This window comes from Colletotrichum godetiae (assembly GCF_030913485.1).
Source record: "Colletotrichum godetiae strain CBS 193.32 chromosome Unknown BDP55scaffold_2, whole genome shotgun sequence".
In the NCBI taxonomy this organism is placed as follows: Eukaryota; Fungi; Ascomycota; class Sordariomycetes; order Glomerellales; family Glomerellaceae; genus Colletotrichum; species Colletotrichum godetiae.
Window position 1 is genome coordinate 1740849 of NW_026851250.1, and position 16576 is coordinate 1757424.

The window sequence follows — 16576 nt, forward strand, 5'->3', positions numbered from 1 at the left end:
ATTAGTGTCGGGATTCCGTTGCTAGACCTGGCTTTTTGTGTACTCAATATAGACTCTTTGTTTTTACCACCCTCCACCGTCGTATTCGGTTTCGAAAATACCGTCATCGTAGCTGATGATCCTGTCCATGTCCATGAACTGTTGGTCAAGGAGCATCTGGGATATGTTGCTCAACTCGCCGCTACCAATGCTGCTTCTGGGGTATAGAGAAGGTTGAGCCATTGGCTCAACACCATTCAACCCTAGTCCTGGGAGTGCGAGCATGGCGTTTTGCGGCGGGCTGGAGAATGATGCCGGGTTGTTGGGCGGGAGTTGTTGAGCTTCAACAATAGTGTTGAGGCTGCCTGGAGGCTCAAGCTGTGAATCTGTAAATCGCTTGTTCCGCCCATTGGAAGCAGTCTCCCCCTGCCCGCTACCATTCCGTCTGAGCTGAGGAGATGCCAAAGGTTCTTGAGGAGCCGTATGATCGATTTCGGTGGTGTAGCTTAGAACGTTGATGTTGAAAGACGCATCATCGCGGCAACGGGAATGCATCTCTGTGAGCTTCCTCGAATACTTCCCAGCCAGGTTGTCTCTCGCAGGCTCCAAGCTATGCGGACCAGCCCACCGCGTCGCCATATCGTTCAATATTTGCACCAAGGACCAGAACTCAGAAGCCAGTTCGGTCCCGAGATCATACCTCCAACGGAGAAGGAGGACTCTGGCAGCGACATAGACACAGAATACGAACTGGCTTGAAACAGGCATCGCCGCTGGCGCGTGCTTCAGATAATTCTCCGCAATAATGGCAATCTCCACGGCGGCCGCCTGGCACGTGTCCGCGCTCAGAATACTCGGCAGCCGAGCCCTGAAAGGCCACTCCCTCGGTGGGAAGGCAATTAACTGATGGAGCAGGATCATTGAGGTATTATGGGTGACGTGCGCCAGCGTGAGGTTGGGGTCCATCCGCGTCGACTGCCGCGCCATGTTGGCCTTCCACTTCTGGGGCAGAAGCATCTTCCAATGGACCAGACGCAGGTCGAGCTCCTTGAAGCGGGTGAGCCAGCTGCTTATGTCGCGCTGGTCTCGCATGTTGATCTTCTGCTGGAGAAAGTAGCTCGTGACCCTACTGAGGGACTCGGTCGCCTCGATGCAGTAGGCGAAGGCGCCGACGGTGGACATGTCGATGCTGGCGGCCGGTGCTCCCGGTGACGTTCCGGCGTCGGAGGGCGTGTGGATTTCTTCCTCTGTGGCACCTGTCTGCAATGTCGGCGCGTAGTGGGACGGGATAAAGGCGATAGGGTTCCCGATTCTGCCGGCGGCCTTGTCCCAGATACCGAAATAGGGCGTCACTACTTTGTCTTCTTTGCGCCATAGGACGCCGTCGCAGGGAAGGCGGCAGTGGACGTCGTCCGAGGTGAGACTTGTGTTCCAGCCCATGGTGACTGAGATGAGTCTATCGAGCTTGAAGACGTTCCAAAAGACCCGGCGCCTTTCTTCGGCTTCAGTCCAACTGTCTGGCGAAACAAGCGAGACAAAAGGCCGAGACAGTGATGATCGGTCGGCATCGTCGTGTTCAACGGTCAGTTGGAGATACTCGACGGTTCGCGTTAGTGAACCAACGAGGGACCAGGCTTGTGCGGCCTCGCCACTTCCGATCTGTTGATATTAGCGAATATTAAATGAGGCTGGTGGGCATTGAGACACACACGTCGTTGAATGCGACAATTATGAGAGCTTGATGGCTTTCCACGTTGAAAGTCTTCATCGAGGTCGATACGATCCAGTCTCTAGTCATAGTTCTTTGCTGGTGCGAGCCGAATACGCTGGTTGCAACATCTTCATCTGAGATGTACCTTGACGCAGAGAGGACCATGGCATGTAACACTGCCAACACAAATTTGGCTTCTCCGGGCTCGCGAAGTCGACGGCGGAATCTCGCCTCGTGTATAATCGGGATCCATGGGTGAATGTGTGCGAAATAAGCTTTCAGTACAATCTCCAGGTTTTCCTCATCCGGCAAGGCAGGGAGGCCAGGGCTGTAGCCGCCCGTGAAGGCAATGTTAATCGGCTCTTGATCATCAAGTCGACGCCGCTTGGCTCGTCCTAGTGACTCGATTTCTGCACGTTCTTCGCCAAGTGAGCTTCCGTTTTTAGAGTTGAACTTGTGTAGCTCTTTGGCGAAGAATGCCATTATGGTGTATGCACTATTCTCAAGGCCGCCATTGGTGCCATTGGCACTGTCTTGATTGGGTGAGTGATTTGACTCGGATTGTCTGTGGTCTCTTGACTCATTCTTAGTCCGTTGTTGGTGAACGGTTCTTTCTAAAGCATCTGAGACCTTGTAATCAGTAACAATGAAGCAAGGTTACTCGGCATATCGAGACAAACCCAGTCTCCGATGCAAGTTCTCAATAGCCCCAGCCTTCATCCCCGGCTTGGACCGTTTCGACTCGTAGACACAATCGCTTCCTATCACAAGTCAACTCCTGAAAGAGGAAGGTTCATCATCTGCAGAGTGAAACTAATGACCCACCTGTCTTGCGGCATTGCTGACATGCTGGCACTTGTCGAGAACACCGCAGCTTTCGGCGTCGGCAACAGTTGCAAGCGAGTGCCGCCGCAGCCTCCGACGCGCCCCCCGAGTCATCATGGCCCGCATCGGCGAGTTCGTCGCCCTGGTGGCTCAGCTCAGCACCGTTATCCATAGTCAGGCATTGATCGGGGACAGGAAGCGAGCCCGGGGCTTCTGCGAGTTACGCGTAAAGTAAAGCGGAGGCTGGCATAGTTATGGTTCCACGGCCAATAGGCCGCGCTCCCGCTCGACATAACCCGAAGACCGAGGCGGCCCCGCACCGTCTTCCCCCGCATTGCACATCGGCGGCTGCATGGGGCTGGGGCCGTCCGGGGTTGCGGGGAGAAGGAAGTTGAGAGCGATCAAGGAGAGAAAACCTTCCAACTGAAAAATGCTAAGATTCTCGGCCGAGTGCAATGTAACGTACAAGAGTGGGTGACGCGCGTCGTTCATTTGCCATTTGGGCAATGATGACTGTGAGGCTCCTGTTCAGTCGTAGAACCTCCACTGAGCCTCCGTGTCCGGACCTAATGGCTGGTTCAGGAGAAGCGCTCGAAGCAGCTCGATTGGCATCGTGTTCGCCCTCAAAATTTTATCGTGGAGTTCCTTCTCGCCCATCAACCCTTTTGTCAACACCTCCTCCCGCAAACCGTGCATCTGCAATGCCCCCAGCATGTATCCAGCCTGGTACAGAGGGGAATACTCCCCACCAAAGGATCTCGTGACCTCTCCCTCTGCGTTGGATCGCTCGTGACCGACCCATTCAACCAGCAAGTCAACGCACTCTTGGGGCGTCATCTCGCCGAGGTGGTACTTGAGGGAGAAGATGATTCTCGCGCACCGGTGCATCCGCCAGAAGAGAGTTCCGATCTTGTCTTCGGGGCCCACGAAGAAGTCCCCTCTGTTCCAGAAGACGAACTCCCAGTACATGGCCCAGCCCTCGACAAAGAAGGGCGTCGAGAAGAGCTCGCGGTAGGGATGGTGACGCTTGCCCATGAAAAGCTGCAAACGATGACCGGGAATTAGTTCGTGGCTATGATCACGTTAGCAGTGTATACTAGAGGGGAAAGAAGAGGAAAGACTGACAATGCCGTCGCTCTTGAGAAGTGAGGGTTGTTGCCGCGCATGACCATCATCTTCAGGTCATGATCCATGGCGGCGGTGGGATAAGACACCCAGAAGGAGGGGCCACCGAGGAAGAAGGGCGACTCCTTTTGACGTTCTGCGGAAATCATGAACATACGCCATGTCTCGCCTGGAAGAAGTCAGCTTGTCGTCCCGCCGAGAGAAGCTCATAGGAATACTTGCCCGCGATTTCTGGGACCGTGACTAGGTCGTGCTTCTTCACAAAAGCCATGCCCTCGTAGGCCAGCTGGCGCACCATTTCAGGCTGTTGCCCGGGCTCAACATATGAATTTTTGACATATTCCTGTGCCGCCTTCCAGTTGTCGCCAAAGCCAGTATCTGGAGCCTCCAGACTAGTGAGTGAGGGTTAGTTCATGATCCGGGGCAAAGGGCCAGTCGGCTTTACATACCCCGATACGCTTCCATGACTCCCTTCCGGTCGAACGGAGCACACCTTGATGCTGCGTGAAGCCTTCTTCATCTCCTTTTCGCACCAATCGTACTGTTCTTGCGCCAACTTGAGGAGCTCCTCAGGCGTGTAGGGTATCATTTCCGCTTCGAGCTCGGTGATCAGCCCGGAGCGCCCAATGGGTTCTACTGCAGCACGGATAGACCCGGACCCGTTTTTCTCAACGAGCTTGGCGTCTATCGCCGTTTTGATGCCGGTGAGGGCCTCGTCCAGTTCCTTCTTGGGCGCGTCACACCAGAATGGGAACAGGGGGTCGTAAGGGGCGTAGAATCCGTAAGACTCATCGACGTGGCCTCGGATTTGGTCAATGGTGCTCATAGCACGCGAGAAGGTCGAGTCATTGGCTTTAATTCCGTTGGTTTTAATGGCTTTTGTCGTTGCGATAATCCTCTTGGCCGTCTCATTTAATATCATGGCCGTCTTTTTGCAGTCGACTGGGACCATGTTTTGGCGTGCTTCGCAGATCTCGATGAGCGGCTGGATAAAGGGTAGAACCGGCTTCACCAGCTCGTCTCGCTCGCGATCCAGAAGCAAGACTCGGAGATTACGCCTCAAGTAGTTTCGCAGCAGTAAAAAGTCTACCTTATCCTCCTGGTTGTAGGTATCAAATGGAGCCTTGAATAGACTGTCGAGCTCTTCATTGTAGTATATCTGCAGTCGATGAGACCTTGTGGCTGAGAACTTGATATTGTAAAACTTGTTGAGATTCTTCTCGTCCGTGGTAACACGTGTGATACGCTCCGGCATGGACTCCGGGTTGGCAGTAGTTGCGTGTCGTTCACGGCTGTCGCCCACATCAACCCACTCACCATCCGAGACACTGGCCAGATGAGGCCGCGTTACGAGATGATGTGTGGCCATGGCAATGACGTGTAGCTTGTGTTGCTGTTATAAAGAGAAGCCTGAAGTTGGTGAGGTGCAATACTGAGACGTAGCATCCGGCAGTGATGATTATATGCAAAGAATGCGGGGAAAGCTTCGTCCTTGAAGCAGCGGCCGAGACACGAGGCGTGAACTCCGGACGGGAGGCCGCGGGGTCTTATCTCGGCCCCAGTTGCCGAGTCTTAGGGGAGGGAACGTTGCAGCACGGGCATCATTCTTTCAGTGGGGCCGATAACATCCCTAGTGGGAAGGTGCACTGAAGAGATGCTTTTTGGAGGCAGCGGGTTCCTTGCATCTTGTTTCCCCTCCCTCGCCAACGGTCATGCTAAGCTCATACCCGATTCACACACGATTCATTCGCACTGCGCCAGACTCGTTCATTAAGGATGTTCTTGAGATTACATTATTCAGCTAAGCAATTGATCTTTCTTGTTGTAAGCGAATTTGGTATTAGTCACAAGTGAGTGCGTTGGTATGAACATCAGACTACTCTAGCACTGGCTCTCGACAGCGACAACCTCACTGACACCAGTCTCAATGCCCTCGCCAACGCTCTCGACGCGCACAAACTGAGCCGAACCGGAGAAGGTAGCCCTGGTCTCGAAGCCAGTCTTCTCAACAGAAGTCTTCTCACTCAGCGCATCCTCCGAAGCGCCGGCGAAGACGGTCCACTTGTTGTTCTCCGTCGCGCCGTTCCAGCTCATGTAGACCTCGGTCTGGTTGCCGGCGTCGCAGGCGAAAGCCTTGGGCGCATAGTAGGGCTTGCCAACCCAGGGGTAGCGGTGGTTACGGTAGCTCTGGACGATCTTGTCCTCGCCAAACTGCGCGGTGAAGACGCACTCGCCCTCGGCGTTGAACTCCTTGATCTTGGGCGTGCTGCCGTAGCCGATGACGGTGTGGCCGCTGCCGTCGTTGAGGACCTGGACGTTACCCTGGGAGACGGCAAAGATTGTGTCGTTGGGATCGATGAGCTCCTGCTTGAGGGTGGCCTCCCAGGTGGCGGTGTTGACGGTGAGGAAGATACCCGACGTCTCGTTGACGCCGCTGCGGATACCGCTGTTGTCGTTGTTGAAGAGGGAGATGAGGGCGGTGCCGTTGCCCTCGGCGTGGATGCGGGCGTCGTGCTGGTAGCAGAAGGACAGGCCGTTCTTGAGGGCGAAAGAGCCGCCGGTTTGGCCCTGGGTATTGTTAGCTGAAGTCCGTGTTCAGGCAATGTTAAAGCAGGTACTTACGTTCAGGGTCCACTCAACAGATCCATCCTTGGCGATCTTGAAGATGGAGCAGTAGTGGCGGGAGGAGATGAGGAAACCACCATCAGCGAATCTCTCGATCGAGTTGATATGGAAAGGTCCCCAGGGGTAGGTCTGGTTGAGTCCAAGGTCCTCCAAGGGGTAGGTAGGGGCAGCAGACGCCAGAGAGATCTCGTCCAAGTGGTCCAGGTGGCTCCACTGGAAGAGGATCTCGTTCGTCTTGATGTCGATCTCGAAGAAGAGCGAGTCCACGATCCAGCCATCCACAGGGCCGCCAACGGAAGTGAGGTCCGTCTGGGTAACGTTCACAGCAGGAGCGAACATGGTGCCCTCGGGGGTGATGTAGTCCTCGTGCATATCCAGCCAGCTGCCGCCAGTAAGACCAGACGAGTCCCAGCCGGTGAAGGTCTGGAGGTTCAGGCCGTTGGCGTACTGGTCCAGAGTAACATTGTAGATGTTCTTGTAGGTCTGGTCGTAGATGAAGACAGCTCCGTATCCGAAGCCGTAGGGCTCCGGCATCGTGATTCCTGTGTAGAACGTGAGGACGGGCTCCCCGAAGAGTGTCTGGGCGCGCCATGCGGAAATGTCGCCGTACGGGCCCTCCCAGATGAGCTCGTTCTCATTGCTCATGATGAACACGGAGTAGTTGTGGCCACCGGAGCCGGACTGGTCAAAGAAGAGGTGACCCTCGGCGATGTCACCGGTCTGGGTGATCTTCAGAGACGGGGGCTGCAGAGCGGGCTCTGAGCGGTAGGTCTGCCACGGCCAGGGGTTGCTGGTGCTGTTCTGGGCCGAGGCGGCATGGCTCAGGCCGAGCAAGGCGGTTGCCTTGAGGAGGGAGGTAGAGCGGACCATGGTGACAGTAGGCTTGGGGGTATGGTTGACAGGAAGCGAGGCCTTGAGAAACGGAACAAACCAGACTCAAGGAAAGGAGTCTCGTCGAGGCTTTTGTACTCTGTAGTTCATTTTCAAGGGCATTCGTGTGGTTCCCGACATCGGTCGATTGACTCTGACTTCACATCCGACTTTTTCTTCAACAAACACTACAGGCTGCCCTCGCCCCTGTCATGGATCCAACGTTTTCGACCGTTTTTCTCGCGATCTTGCATGGTGTGTGGGTCTGTTCCGAGAAGTACGCCGGCTGTACCTGAGAGATCATCGTCATGTGTCTCCATCCAAACGGCAATCAAGGATCTGATAAGATGAGATTGATAAAAATCGTCGACAGTAAATTCCCTCAAAGTGCCGGCTTGTGGGGGATCTTCCTATGTTTTTGGTTACATCGGGTCCCGGTCTATAAATCAAAGAACCCACCGTGGAGGCTTCTTTGCTAAAATTTCCACAACCTTGAGGAGTCAGTCCGCAGCGGAATTCGGTGTTCAGTGCCGTTGCAGAATGTGAGATCCGACTTCCGATCATGCCAGTTGCATGTCTGCGAATGACAACATTACTATCGGTACCTTATCTAGACGGACGCCTGAATTCACATAGCGCCATTGCTTCGGAAACTTGACTCGATGCTGTCGAATTCAAGATTAAGGAACGCCTGAGAAATTGAAGTTGAATACCCCAGGATTCTACGAGAGAGTGGGCAACAAATGCTGCTGCCAAGTGAGTGCCAAGCTGAGTCGGACTTTTCCCGACGGGCGGGACGGAAAGCAATTAAGCATGGATATTGGTGGATCCTAGTCCAAGTAACTACTGTGCTACCTTACTAGTCCCGGGACCAAGCTCGTTCTTGGACAGTCAATTCTCGGGGATCGAGGTGGAATGGTGGATTAACGGTCTTCGGTCTCGGTCGCTCACATACCAGCCGACTGCCGGATCCTCTTTCACGATGATTTTGAGCCATATATGCTATCTATGACGGCTGCTGTAGACAAGGAGCACAACTTGAGTATATCTAGGAAGACAATAATACTACAAGCCGAATTTTCGGCCAAAAAGTGGCCAGAAGTACTGCGTCAATGGAGCAGTTTGTGCCAATAGACCATGAAAATTGTTCGAAGCGGGTCATGTTCGAGCATTATCCCACGCTTGAAAGCCAAAGATGTAGCTGAATGGTATGCAAGCTTTTCGCGCACGCATCGAGTATCAGCGACTCAACTCTGATAGTAGTTTGAGCCATGATGGCATCTGCATGTGTTCCAGAATAAGCCATGCAAGGTCAAAAATAAGCTTATCCTCTGTGCTGGGACAACCACATGGCGTGCTTGGTCCACTGTATGGTGCAATGTGAGGCTCGATGCATCCTGGGGTAACGGCATATGCCCATCTGAGCTTTAAAGATGATAAACAACTTGAGTCATGCTCGATTCCGTGTAAGTTGCTGGAAGCATGGCAGTGAATTCCCACTGCTAAAGACCAACCACTTCATGGGTGCTCGGGTGAGGCTTCTTTGCATGAGAAAGGAGCAATAAGTGCGCAAGTAACTACTACATTCAAGTTCCAGGTCGTTCTCTTTTACTGCTACTTTCGAAGCCGCGAGCAAGCATTTACAATGAATCACGTCACGCACAGAGGAAGTACGTTTCAATTTATTGTGCCTGACCACTAATCAATCTTTTAAGTTCTACCGCAACCTGATTTATCACGAGTCTATGAACGTCTCAATTTTCCTAAAAATATCTTAGCATGAGACCGTCCAACCTCTAAGCGATTTTTTCAACATCGAGATCGAAACCGCCATCGCCTCGCATGATGCAACTTTCACCTTCCTTGGCCCAATCAGAATCACGACAAAGCAGAGCAGCAGCCTGACACTGGCACTCCTGTCCAGGCCTACACTTGCCCTCAGCACAGCACGTCCACAAAGCCTCAACATGCGCCTTTCCAGAAGGAGCCATCGACTGTATAGTCGACTTCTTGCCAGTCTTCGAAACGAGCTGAGGTTTTCCCGTGCCAGAGCAGCTGTTGCACTGTACGCGCGAGTTGGTTTCCAGCTCCATGATGTGCTTCGAAGCGACCTGCGAGAGGACAAGCTGGAATTTGTAGTTCTCAAGCAGGTCAGGGCAATTTCTGGGGACGGTGGAACAGACGGGGAGGTCCATGAAAAAGCGGTCGCTGATGTAGTTCAGGTCGAGGGCCGCACCGCAGAGGACGAAGGCTGTTTCGGGGTGGGGGATGAGACGCATCTGAGGCTTTCGTAGGCTGTTGCTGTAGACGTTGGAGCAGTGCTGCTCGCAGCAGACGATGAGAATCTCGACCTTTTGACACATTTTGGCCGTTTGATGGAGTTTGGGCGCTTGTGATGACTGAGGTTTAGTTGATAGTGGTCCTAATAGGAGTGATGATTGAGTATACTGACAGCTCTCGAGATATGCTGATAGTCGAGTGATGGTGATAGTTCGGAACTGTAGACACTTTGATTACAAGAGGGTTTCATTGCTCAACACATTAGGCATACAAGTAAGTAAATCAACCGCCAATGTTGCCTGTTCAGGGGCTCATCTGAAAGAACACGTCAGGCAAAATGACCTCTTGCGGTCAAATAGTCCTTAATCGAGCCGCCTGGAACAATGACATCTCCGAGGAACAACCACACTGGTGTCGGACTCGACGAGAATGATCGAGTATCAGGTCGACATTGGGCGTGTTCTTTGTTGGAACAAGAACTAGATTCAACTTTCCAACCTTGAAAATCCGAAGGGACCCGTATAAGGCCTTGGTTTCTGTCTGAAATCATCGAAGCTCGGGAGCGGGAGAACAGAAGTCGAACATTTGGATAAAGAGGATCAAAATTCTCTGCGCGCAAGATATCAAAGGTATTATGCTCCATCTGCGCGCACCATGATCTAGTGCCTTTCAAGATCAAATAGAAAAATGAACAAAGAGCCTCTCGAGGACCTTTGTAGTGTTTGGCATCTATACTCAATATCACGATTCATCTTCTTCCCGACTTGGCTTTCCACGAACCGTTGCACATTACCTGATAGAATGACTGCAATAACCGCCTGAACGGCTCTATCATCTCTCTGAGTTTTTCCGTCATGTTGATGTGCTCAGATATTTCTTCTAGTTCGTGACTTATCTTTGAACTGAAAAAAGAATGGAGGCTTTGCCATTGAGAGTTACCTTCAAGTTCAGACTTGACAGGGAAGATGTAGTTCACAACTTTTCTCACCGTGCAGAGTCTCCACGCCGCATGGTCTTTGCTAATCCAGCTGTTTTCGTAAGTAGCTAAAACGCGTCTTGAGGGTTGAAGTTGTTGGAGCACCGACCTCTTTGTTGTTGATCTGCCATACGTGCATACCAGCGAATCTATCGTCGGAGATTTGATCGACAGTTAGAAAAGAAATTCCGCAACCGGTCATGTGACATCTTAAAGTTAAGCTCACTCAAGGAGAGCTCGAGCCTGTCATACATGTACTTGCAAGGGGCCCAGGACGTGGTGTCATCATGGCCGCCCAGGCCATGGCCGGTTTTCAAGAGAGTCCCTGGCGAACGGCTATTCTGGTGTCCAAAGGCATGGCGGGCACGGCAGGGACTCTCACTCAACGATGTATGCATGATTTCATTTCATTCTCAAAACAAACGACTGTTGGGACCACTCTGCTTGCTTTTCGTGTTACTGGTACCTGCAGCAAGGAATTAGCATACGAAGCCCCAGCAAATAGGATTGAGGGGACCAACAATACCACTGGAGAAAAAAAAAGCAATGCAAGGATCGAGATCCCGACGCGGGCCACCGCGCCGTAATCGCCCGTTCGAGACCGGCGGACTACCGTCAAGGGGGCGGTGCAGTTTTTACGAACTTGAGGATTATTTTTGGCGCGTCTTAGACTCTTAGTGTGTTGACCTACGTGCCTACCTACGTTTGCATCCAAGGAAGAAAAGCTTTTTTCCCTCATGGAACGATGGATCATTGGAGACCGGAACGGCTGCAACGGCATCTCAATGGGCCCCATTATGAGACTTACCAAACAGCCACAGCATCACAGAGCCGTTGGGATCGGGCGTTTGTTGGATGGCCTTAATGACCGCTAGGGCGGCTTCCGAGATGAGGTGGCGCAAGACTCCCGTCTCAGACCCCGCTTAGCTCCGTCCAGGGGCGTTGTTTGGACCCAGGATCAAGGCAGCCGTTATTGAGAACTCGAAATACTATAAGTCTGCGAGAAAAGGATCTTTTGACAACGAGGAATATTCTGGTTCTCCTTGCTCTCTTCATCCCTAATACCGGCCATCAATCTAGAAGCCTACACTGCCCTCGGGTCATTACATTCGTTCATAATCAACACAGTCGTTTAAGCTGCTCTTACATCGCACCCAGAGCCACTATACCATCTTAATACATATCTACATCAAATCGAAACCACATCAAAATGTCTTTCAGATACATCACCTCCCTCGCCATCATGGCCACCGCCGCCCTGGCCAAGACCGACCTCGCCGGCTGCGTCTCCTCAGACTCCGTCTACACGCCCACCCAGGGCGGCACACCTTACGCAACCCGTGTCTGGTACGTCCCCGGCACCGGCGAGATCTGTGCTGCACTCGACTGCGGCGGCGGCCGCGCCCCTCCCAAGACCACCGTCCCCGGCTGCCCTTCCTACGAGGGCACCGAGACCTACTCGCCCTCCTTCCTGCCCCTGCAGACCAGCGCCGCGGTCGAGGCCTCGACGACCATGGCCGCCATCACCACTGCCGCTCCGGAGACTACCGTCAGCGTCACTGACAGCGCGTCTGTCGCCACCGTCACCGCATCAACAGACTCCGCTGCCGCTGAGAGCGAGACTTCTGCGTCTGCCTCGGCTGTTGTTGTCATTACCTCGAGCGGTTTCAGCAATGCGACCATGACTACCATGACAACCTCTGCTGCGTCGGGATCCGGAAGCCAGTCTGCTCGTAGCACGCGGGCAGTTGGTTCTGCTGCGACATCAGCTGCGACCAGCAGCCCAAACGCTGCCGTTCCTACTGGTGCGTCTCGCGAGCTGTTTGGTCTCGTGGCTGGTGTTGCTATCGGCGCTGCCTTGTTGTAGGGCGTATGAGGATACATGTATATATAGACGTGGCACGAATAGACCTCCACAGCTGATACTGTGAAGCTGGTCATGACTTGAACTTTTAGGACCCAATATCATAATGCTGTAATAGACAATGGATTATTTTTTCATGCTTACATGTGTTCTTCTCTCCTACAATTGCAAAGTGTGTCCTTCTGAGTACCAATGATACCCTACAGTTTGGCCGGAAGAATTCCCCATGCATCCACAGACTTTGGCTCCACTGGCTTTTCTGGTTAATGAGGAAGGCTGGGTAGTCCCTATCCTTGGTAGTCCTTATCAGACTAGGAAGGCAAGACGTTAATGCCAGATGTTCGCAAAAGACGGCGTTAGGGTGAGAGGCGTAGGAAGCTCACCTTTTCCAGTGTTGAGACAGTGACCGTGTTATTGCTGTGTTGCCTGGCAACAAAATCCAACATGGTACTGCGCCCAGAAGCTCAGCCAACGTCCCAGTGTTGGCTGTTATTCAGCAATGGGTGAATAGACGAGTGTCACCAATCAACCCTGTTGGACGAACTCTTGAACGCCTTCGATTCCGCTCTAACGATCAAACACCGACAAAGAAATCTGCGACCTCGGTCTGTATATCCCTAGGCCAGACCTACCACGGAACCTGCATGAAAAACCACAACGTCGGGCCATGAGACCGCCTACACAAATTGATCCTGTCCGTAGCAACGCAAAGCTGCATCATAGTATGGGTCCAGTACGGCGACAGCAGCTGGTAGCCTCCATCTGGATGTTGCCTTGGAACCCACGACTCCCACTCATTGAACTCTCCAGCCCATGCACCTACGTCGCTCTTGCTGTTGTGGCCGATGAACTTTCCCCAACTCTTGTTGAGAAACCCGAAATAGCCTTGCTTCTCGACGCAATACCACATGGTCGCGGGATCGCGCACGCCTTGGAGGTCCATGAGGACTGGCCTGTCATCGACGAGTGTGATGGCTTTGCCAGACTCCTTGTCGATAATGTAGAAGTACTTGCCGGGCCAAGGTATGTCGCTTAATTGATCATCTTTGTCATCATCGCCTGCTAAGGATATTGTTGCAGGTGTCATGATCGGAGTGTGGAACTCTGAACCCGTGTCAGAGCCTGTGTCGTCGGGCTTGGTTTCGGAGGCCATGATTACGGTGGCGAAGGCCTGCACTTCGTGACGACGACGGCGGGCCCAAGAGTCAAAGATGAAGTGAGGCAGGACTCAGGAGTCAACGAATGAGGTGGATGCCGTTGATAATGAATGAGTTGCGGAACGGGGCTTTGATGTGAAGGTGGATTAGCTGTCCGTACATCAATGAGATGAACGTCAATAGAATTGCAGGTGAGGTAAGGTACATGACGTGCCACATGAGTTGATCCGCTGACGGAACGGAATACTGCTGTTGACCCTCATTGGTTGAGCTGTCTCGGTTGCAGTGGGCCAATCGAGTTTAGCTCGCTGAAGACCTACAGCACTTGCAATGTCTTACATTGACAAACTCGTAGGTATTGCTCATTGCTAATTTGTTTTCAGACTCTTATTCTCTAGGAACGACAGAAATTGGGTTGTACAGCGGCCGTTGCCTTCCGGATGTTGCGCTCGTAAGGTCCTTTTCATTCACTGATTGTGGATTCACAGGCCACAATGGAGCCTAGGCGTCAACCAGCTCCCTACGAAAGTACACCCTCTCATATCCATCCTCCGTCTTCCTCTCTATCTCAACGAACCCCATCTTGGGATACAGGATGAGGTTTTCGTACATCTTTACGTTGGTGTACAGCTGCAAAGATGTACATCCGGAAGCTTGAGCCACGTCCTCAGCGCATTTCATCAAGACTCGGCCGTAGCCACGGCCCTGAGCCTCCGGGGCTACGACTAGGTTGTTGATATGCATTGCGCTGGCTGAGGGATCATGGCGAAGGAGAATGGCGCCGACCACTGTGTCATTCTCGTCTTCGCCAAGAATGTAGACCAGTTGCGTCTCGATGAGTTCGTGATAGTCGGCCTTCATGGGCGCTGGTTCTTTGCCGATACGGTCGATGTACTTGGAGTACGCAGCTCTGGTCATGGACTGAATGTGAGGTACATGTTCCGCATTGGCTCTCGAGAGAGTGCAGCCTTCACGAGAAGAGGTTGGTTCGAATTGTTGTTCGGCCATGGCTCAGTATTTATAAACCATTGGATTGGGCTGCAGATCATTCAGTTGACATTTCATCTCGTCGCACGAGATCTTGTCTACAATTAGTCACTCCTGGTGACTCTGACTTGCTGTAGCTGACGACGGGAGGTACATTGCCTAATTGAGCCAATGACGAGATAACGCCGATAGTGGAGAGCTGCGGCCAATCGGAGGGGGCGAAGGGCGATAAGATAACAAATCAGACGAAAAAGTCCGCCGTCGGAGAAATCATTCACGACACCCGTCGCATCCTGACCCGCCGTAGCCACCCAAGCATCACCAAAGTCGCATCTCGAACCTGGTTTTTCACCATCCACGTCAACCACCACCCAGCGAACCCACACCGAAACGTCGCGTCCCAGAGCTCCCATCTTCACGCCAACCATCACACGACCTTTCGATCGCACACGAAATCATTCATAATGGACCACACCCGCGATCCCTGCCCCTGGGTCATCCTCAATGGTAACGTCCTCAGCCGATCACCCTCGACCCCTGGAAGGACAAGGCTAACGATTCTGAAGACTTTGGCGGTGCTTTTGCTATGGGAGGTGAGTAATCTAGCCACTTGCGATTACGGTTATCGATACCCGTCTCGAATCTCGAATCTCGAATCCACCTCGTGTTCGAAACCTCGAGCTCCCGCATCGATAATTATCGCCACGACTCTTGCATTCTGACATTATCTAGCCATCGGTGGAACGGTATGGCACGGTATCAAGGGTTACCGCAACTCGCCCTATGGTAACGACTACCCCTCTGCGCTATCTTAGAGATGGTGATGATTAACAGCGCATCAGGTGAGAGAAGAATCGGTGCCATCTCAGCCATCAAGATGCGTGCTCCCGTACTGGGAGGAAACTTTGGAGGTAAGCATATAGCTCTATGGAGGACTCTTGATCCCATATAAGGCGCTAACACAGTTTTCTTTAGTTTGGGGAGGTCTTTTCTCGTGAGTGACTTCTTCGGCGATTCCCGAAATACCGATCATGCCCCAAGCCATTACAAACTTTCTGGCGACGTTAAGACCTCTTACTGACTGCAATGATGTAAAACAGAACATTCGACTGCTCCGTAAAAAGTATGAACCGCTCCCCCATACCCGTTCAGTCACAGGATACAAGGGAAAAGGGCTAGGCCTCGCACTAGCGAAGGTGATATCGCAATATGGCGCGTCAGCTTGAGCTAGCATTTCAAGGCTCCAGGCCCGGAAACTGCAAACATCATATTCAGAGCTTTGGAGACGGAGTAGAAGGCGCTGTACTTTGGCCCTAATGCTCTCCAAGGCCTTGATCATGGGATTCTGGGTCGGCTTGATCGAGCACTTGTTTAGACGACAGCTTGCTCGTTGCCTCCTAGCCAGAGCAGGGCCAGCAATTTCCCTCTGTATTCTGTGACACGGAAATCCGATGTATCAGACGCTAACATTCTATGCTTAGGTCTTCGTGGACACAAGGAGGACCCTTGGAACAGTATCGCAGCTGGTTTCCTCACAGGTGGTGCGCTAGCCATCCGTGGAGGATACAAGGTAAGGCTACTTGTCCATCTGGTCTATTGCCGCAAATTGCTAACATACTGGCTCGCAAGGCCGCCCGAAATGGCGCCATTGGTTGCGCGCTGCTCCTTGCCGTCATCGAGGGTGTCGGTATTGGTTTCCAGAAGATGTTCGCGGGTAGCACAAAGCTGGAGGTGAGTTGAAACAGTCGCGAGCGCTTGACTGGCAAAGTGAGACTGACAATTTGCTTGGTAGATGCCCGCGCCTCCTCCTTCCGACGAGAGGGCTCTTGCATAAACGATCGACCCTTCGCGAAGCATCAATTTTACCGACGAACGGCGGGTGAATCGAGGCGACCGCCTTGCCAACAAGAAGAATAACTCGGACCCCTCTCTACTCCAACGCTCGAAGCCTGTTTTTTGTCCTTTTGACGAGGGCTCGACAAATTTGTTTTCCACATCATAAGGGAGCGAAGCAATTCGATCCCAATTTTTCTGTAATCCATTGAAAAAATCGCAACATCGGAGAGGGTGGCGTTACATGTAGAATAGGGGCCAAAAGTTTGCTACCAGTCACCGGAGACTGGAGACAAGGGGCTGGACGGCCATCTTGATCTCTGAAGGGATCTTTAACCCACAGA

At 52.7% G+C, this 16576-nt stretch overlaps 8 protein-coding genes across 8 annotated transcripts; 2 read left to right on the forward strand and 6 right to left on the reverse strand.

Annotated features, from left to right (window-relative positions):
• Window positions 1–30: 30 nt before the first annotated feature.
• On the reverse strand, window positions 31–2854 carry BDP55DRAFT_139421 (fungal-specific transcription factor domain-containing protein). Its single transcript, XM_060565550.1, has 4 exons — window positions 2516–2854; window positions 2371–2451; window positions 1691–2313; window positions 31–1638 (listed from the first exon to the last, which is right to left on the reverse strand). The coding sequence occupies exons 1-4, from the start codon at window positions 2685–2687 to the stop codon at window positions 64–66; spliced, it is 2451 nt and encodes an 816-aa protein (XP_060436431.1). The 5' UTR covers window positions 2688–2854; the 3' UTR covers window positions 31–63.
• Window positions 2702–5207, reverse strand: BDP55DRAFT_643807 (X-Pro dipeptidyl-peptidase). The gene is made up of 4 exons (XM_060573534.1): window positions 4090–5207; window positions 3863–4032; window positions 3641–3809; window positions 2702–3587 (listed from the first exon to the last, which is right to left on the reverse strand). The coding sequence occupies exons 1-4, from the start codon at window positions 5007–5009 to the stop codon at window positions 3044–3046; spliced, it is 1803 nt and encodes a 600-aa protein (XP_060436432.1). The 5' UTR covers window positions 5010–5207; the 3' UTR covers window positions 2702–3043.
• A 314-nt stretch (window positions 5208–5521) lies between these two features.
• Window positions 5522–7135, reverse strand: BDP55DRAFT_539419 (ASST-domain-containing protein; the record flags this gene model as incomplete). The annotated part of the gene is made up of 2 exons (XM_060568031.1): window positions 5522–6208; window positions 6263–7135. 2 exons carry the CDS (start codon window positions 7133–7135, stop codon window positions 5522–5524), a joined length of 1560 nt encoding a protein of 519 aa, XP_060436433.1.
• Window positions 7136–8761: 1626 nt separating this feature from the next.
• Window positions 8762–9709, reverse strand: BDP55DRAFT_643816 (uncharacterized protein). The gene is made up of 2 exons (XM_060573535.1): window positions 9588–9709; window positions 8762–9534 (listed from the first exon to the last, which is right to left on the reverse strand). Exons 1-2 carry the CDS (start codon window positions 9663–9665, stop codon window positions 8932–8934), a joined length of 681 nt encoding a protein of 226 aa, XP_060436434.1. The 5' UTR covers window positions 9666–9709; the 3' UTR covers window positions 8762–8931.
• A 1688-nt stretch (window positions 9710–11397) lies between these two features.
• Window positions 11398–12571, forward strand: BDP55DRAFT_139490 (uncharacterized protein). Its single transcript, XM_060565552.1, has one exon. It carries the CDS (start codon window positions 11602–11604, stop codon window positions 12256–12258), a length of 657 nt encoding a protein of 218 aa, XP_060436435.1. The 5' UTR covers window positions 11398–11601; the 3' UTR covers window positions 12259–12571.
• On the reverse strand, window positions 12384–13584 carry BDP55DRAFT_643829 (uncharacterized protein). The gene is made up of 2 exons (XM_060573536.1): window positions 12639–13584; window positions 12384–12566 (listed from the first exon to the last, which is right to left on the reverse strand). The coding sequence occupies exon 1, from the start codon at window positions 13406–13408 to the stop codon at window positions 12884–12886; it is 525 nt and encodes a 174-aa protein (XP_060436436.1). The 5' UTR covers window positions 13409–13584; the 3' UTR covers window positions 12384–12566; window positions 12639–12883.
• Window positions 13585–14682, reverse strand: BDP55DRAFT_643830 (acetyltransferase). The gene has a single exon (XM_060573537.1). It carries the CDS (start codon window positions 14418–14420, stop codon window positions 13914–13916), a length of 507 nt encoding a protein of 168 aa, XP_060436437.1. The 5' UTR covers window positions 14421–14682; the 3' UTR covers window positions 13585–13913.
• On the forward strand, window positions 14635–16247 carry BDP55DRAFT_139479 (Tim17/Tim22/Tim23/Pmp24 family-domain-containing protein). The gene is made up of 9 exons (XM_060565551.1): window positions 14635–14906; window positions 14966–14992; window positions 15132–15185; window positions 15242–15310; window positions 15375–15393; window positions 15500–15522; window positions 15881–15969; window positions 16029–16130; window positions 16192–16247. Exons 1-9 carry the CDS (start codon window positions 14864–14866, stop codon window positions 16231–16233), a joined length of 468 nt encoding a protein of 155 aa, XP_060436438.1. The 5' UTR covers window positions 14635–14863; the 3' UTR covers window positions 16234–16247.
• Window positions 16248–16576: the final 329 nt, after the last annotated feature.

What these genes read in the sequence shown, in the direction of transcription:
- BDP55DRAFT_643830 (XM_060573537.1), bottom strand. Translation starts at nt 14,420, where the DNA reads ATGGCCGAACAACAATTCGAACCAACCTCTTCTCGTGAAGGCTGCACT.
- BDP55DRAFT_643816 (XM_060573535.1), bottom strand. Translation starts at nt 9,665, where the DNA reads ATGAAACCCTCTTGTAATCAAAGTGTCTACAGTTCCGAACTATCACCA. An exon ending in ATCAGCATATCTCGAGAGCT is followed by an intron (nt 9,535 to 9,587) that starts GTCAGTATACTC and finishes ACTAAACCTCAG; the next exon opens with TCATCACAAGCGCCCAAACT.
- BDP55DRAFT_139421 (XM_060565550.1), bottom strand. Translation starts at nt 2,687, where the DNA reads ATGGATAACGGTGCTGAGCTGAGCCACCAGGGCGACGAACTCGCCGAT. An exon ending in TCAGCAATGCCGCAAGACAG is followed by an intron (nt 2,452 to 2,515) that starts GTGGGTCATTAG and finishes GACTTGTGATAG; the next exon opens with GAAGCGATTGTGTCTACGAG. An exon ending in GAACTTGCATCGGAGACTGG is followed by an intron (nt 2,314 to 2,370) that starts GTTTGTCTCGAT and finishes ACAAGGTCTCAG; the next exon opens with ATGCTTTAGAAAGAACCGTT.
- BDP55DRAFT_643829 (XM_060573536.1), bottom strand. Translation starts at nt 13,408, where the DNA reads ATGGCCTCCGAAACCAAGCCCGACGACACAGGCTCTGACACGGGTTCA.
- BDP55DRAFT_643807 (XM_060573534.1), bottom strand. Translation starts at nt 5,009, where the DNA reads ATGGCCACACATCATCTCGTAACGCGGCCTCATCTGGCCAGTGTCTCG. An exon ending in AGTCATGGAAGCGTATCGGG is followed by an intron (nt 4,033 to 4,089) that starts GTATGTAAAGCC and finishes CTCACTCACTAG; the next exon opens with TCTGGAGGCTCCAGATACTG. An exon ending in TTCTCAAGAGCGACGGCATT is followed by an intron (nt 3,588 to 3,640) that starts GTCAGTCTTTCC and finishes ACGTGATCATAG; the next exon opens with CCACGAACTAATTCCCGGTC.
- BDP55DRAFT_139490 (XM_060565552.1), top strand. Translation starts at nt 11,602, where the DNA reads ATGTCTTTCAGATACATCACCTCCCTCGCCATCATGGCCACCGCCGCC.
- BDP55DRAFT_139479 (XM_060565551.1), top strand. Translation starts at nt 14,864, where the DNA reads ATGGACCACACCCGCGATCCCTGCCCCTGGGTCATCCTCAATG. An exon ending in CGGTGCTTTTGCTATGGGAG is followed by an intron (nt 14,993 to 15,131) that starts GTGAGTAATCTA and finishes GACATTATCTAG; the next exon opens with CCATCGGTGGAACGGTATGG. An exon ending in CGGGTAGCACAAAGCTGGAG is followed by an intron (nt 16,131 to 16,191) that starts GTGAGTTGAAAC and finishes TTTGCTTGGTAG; the next exon opens with ATGCCCGCGCCTCCTCCTTC.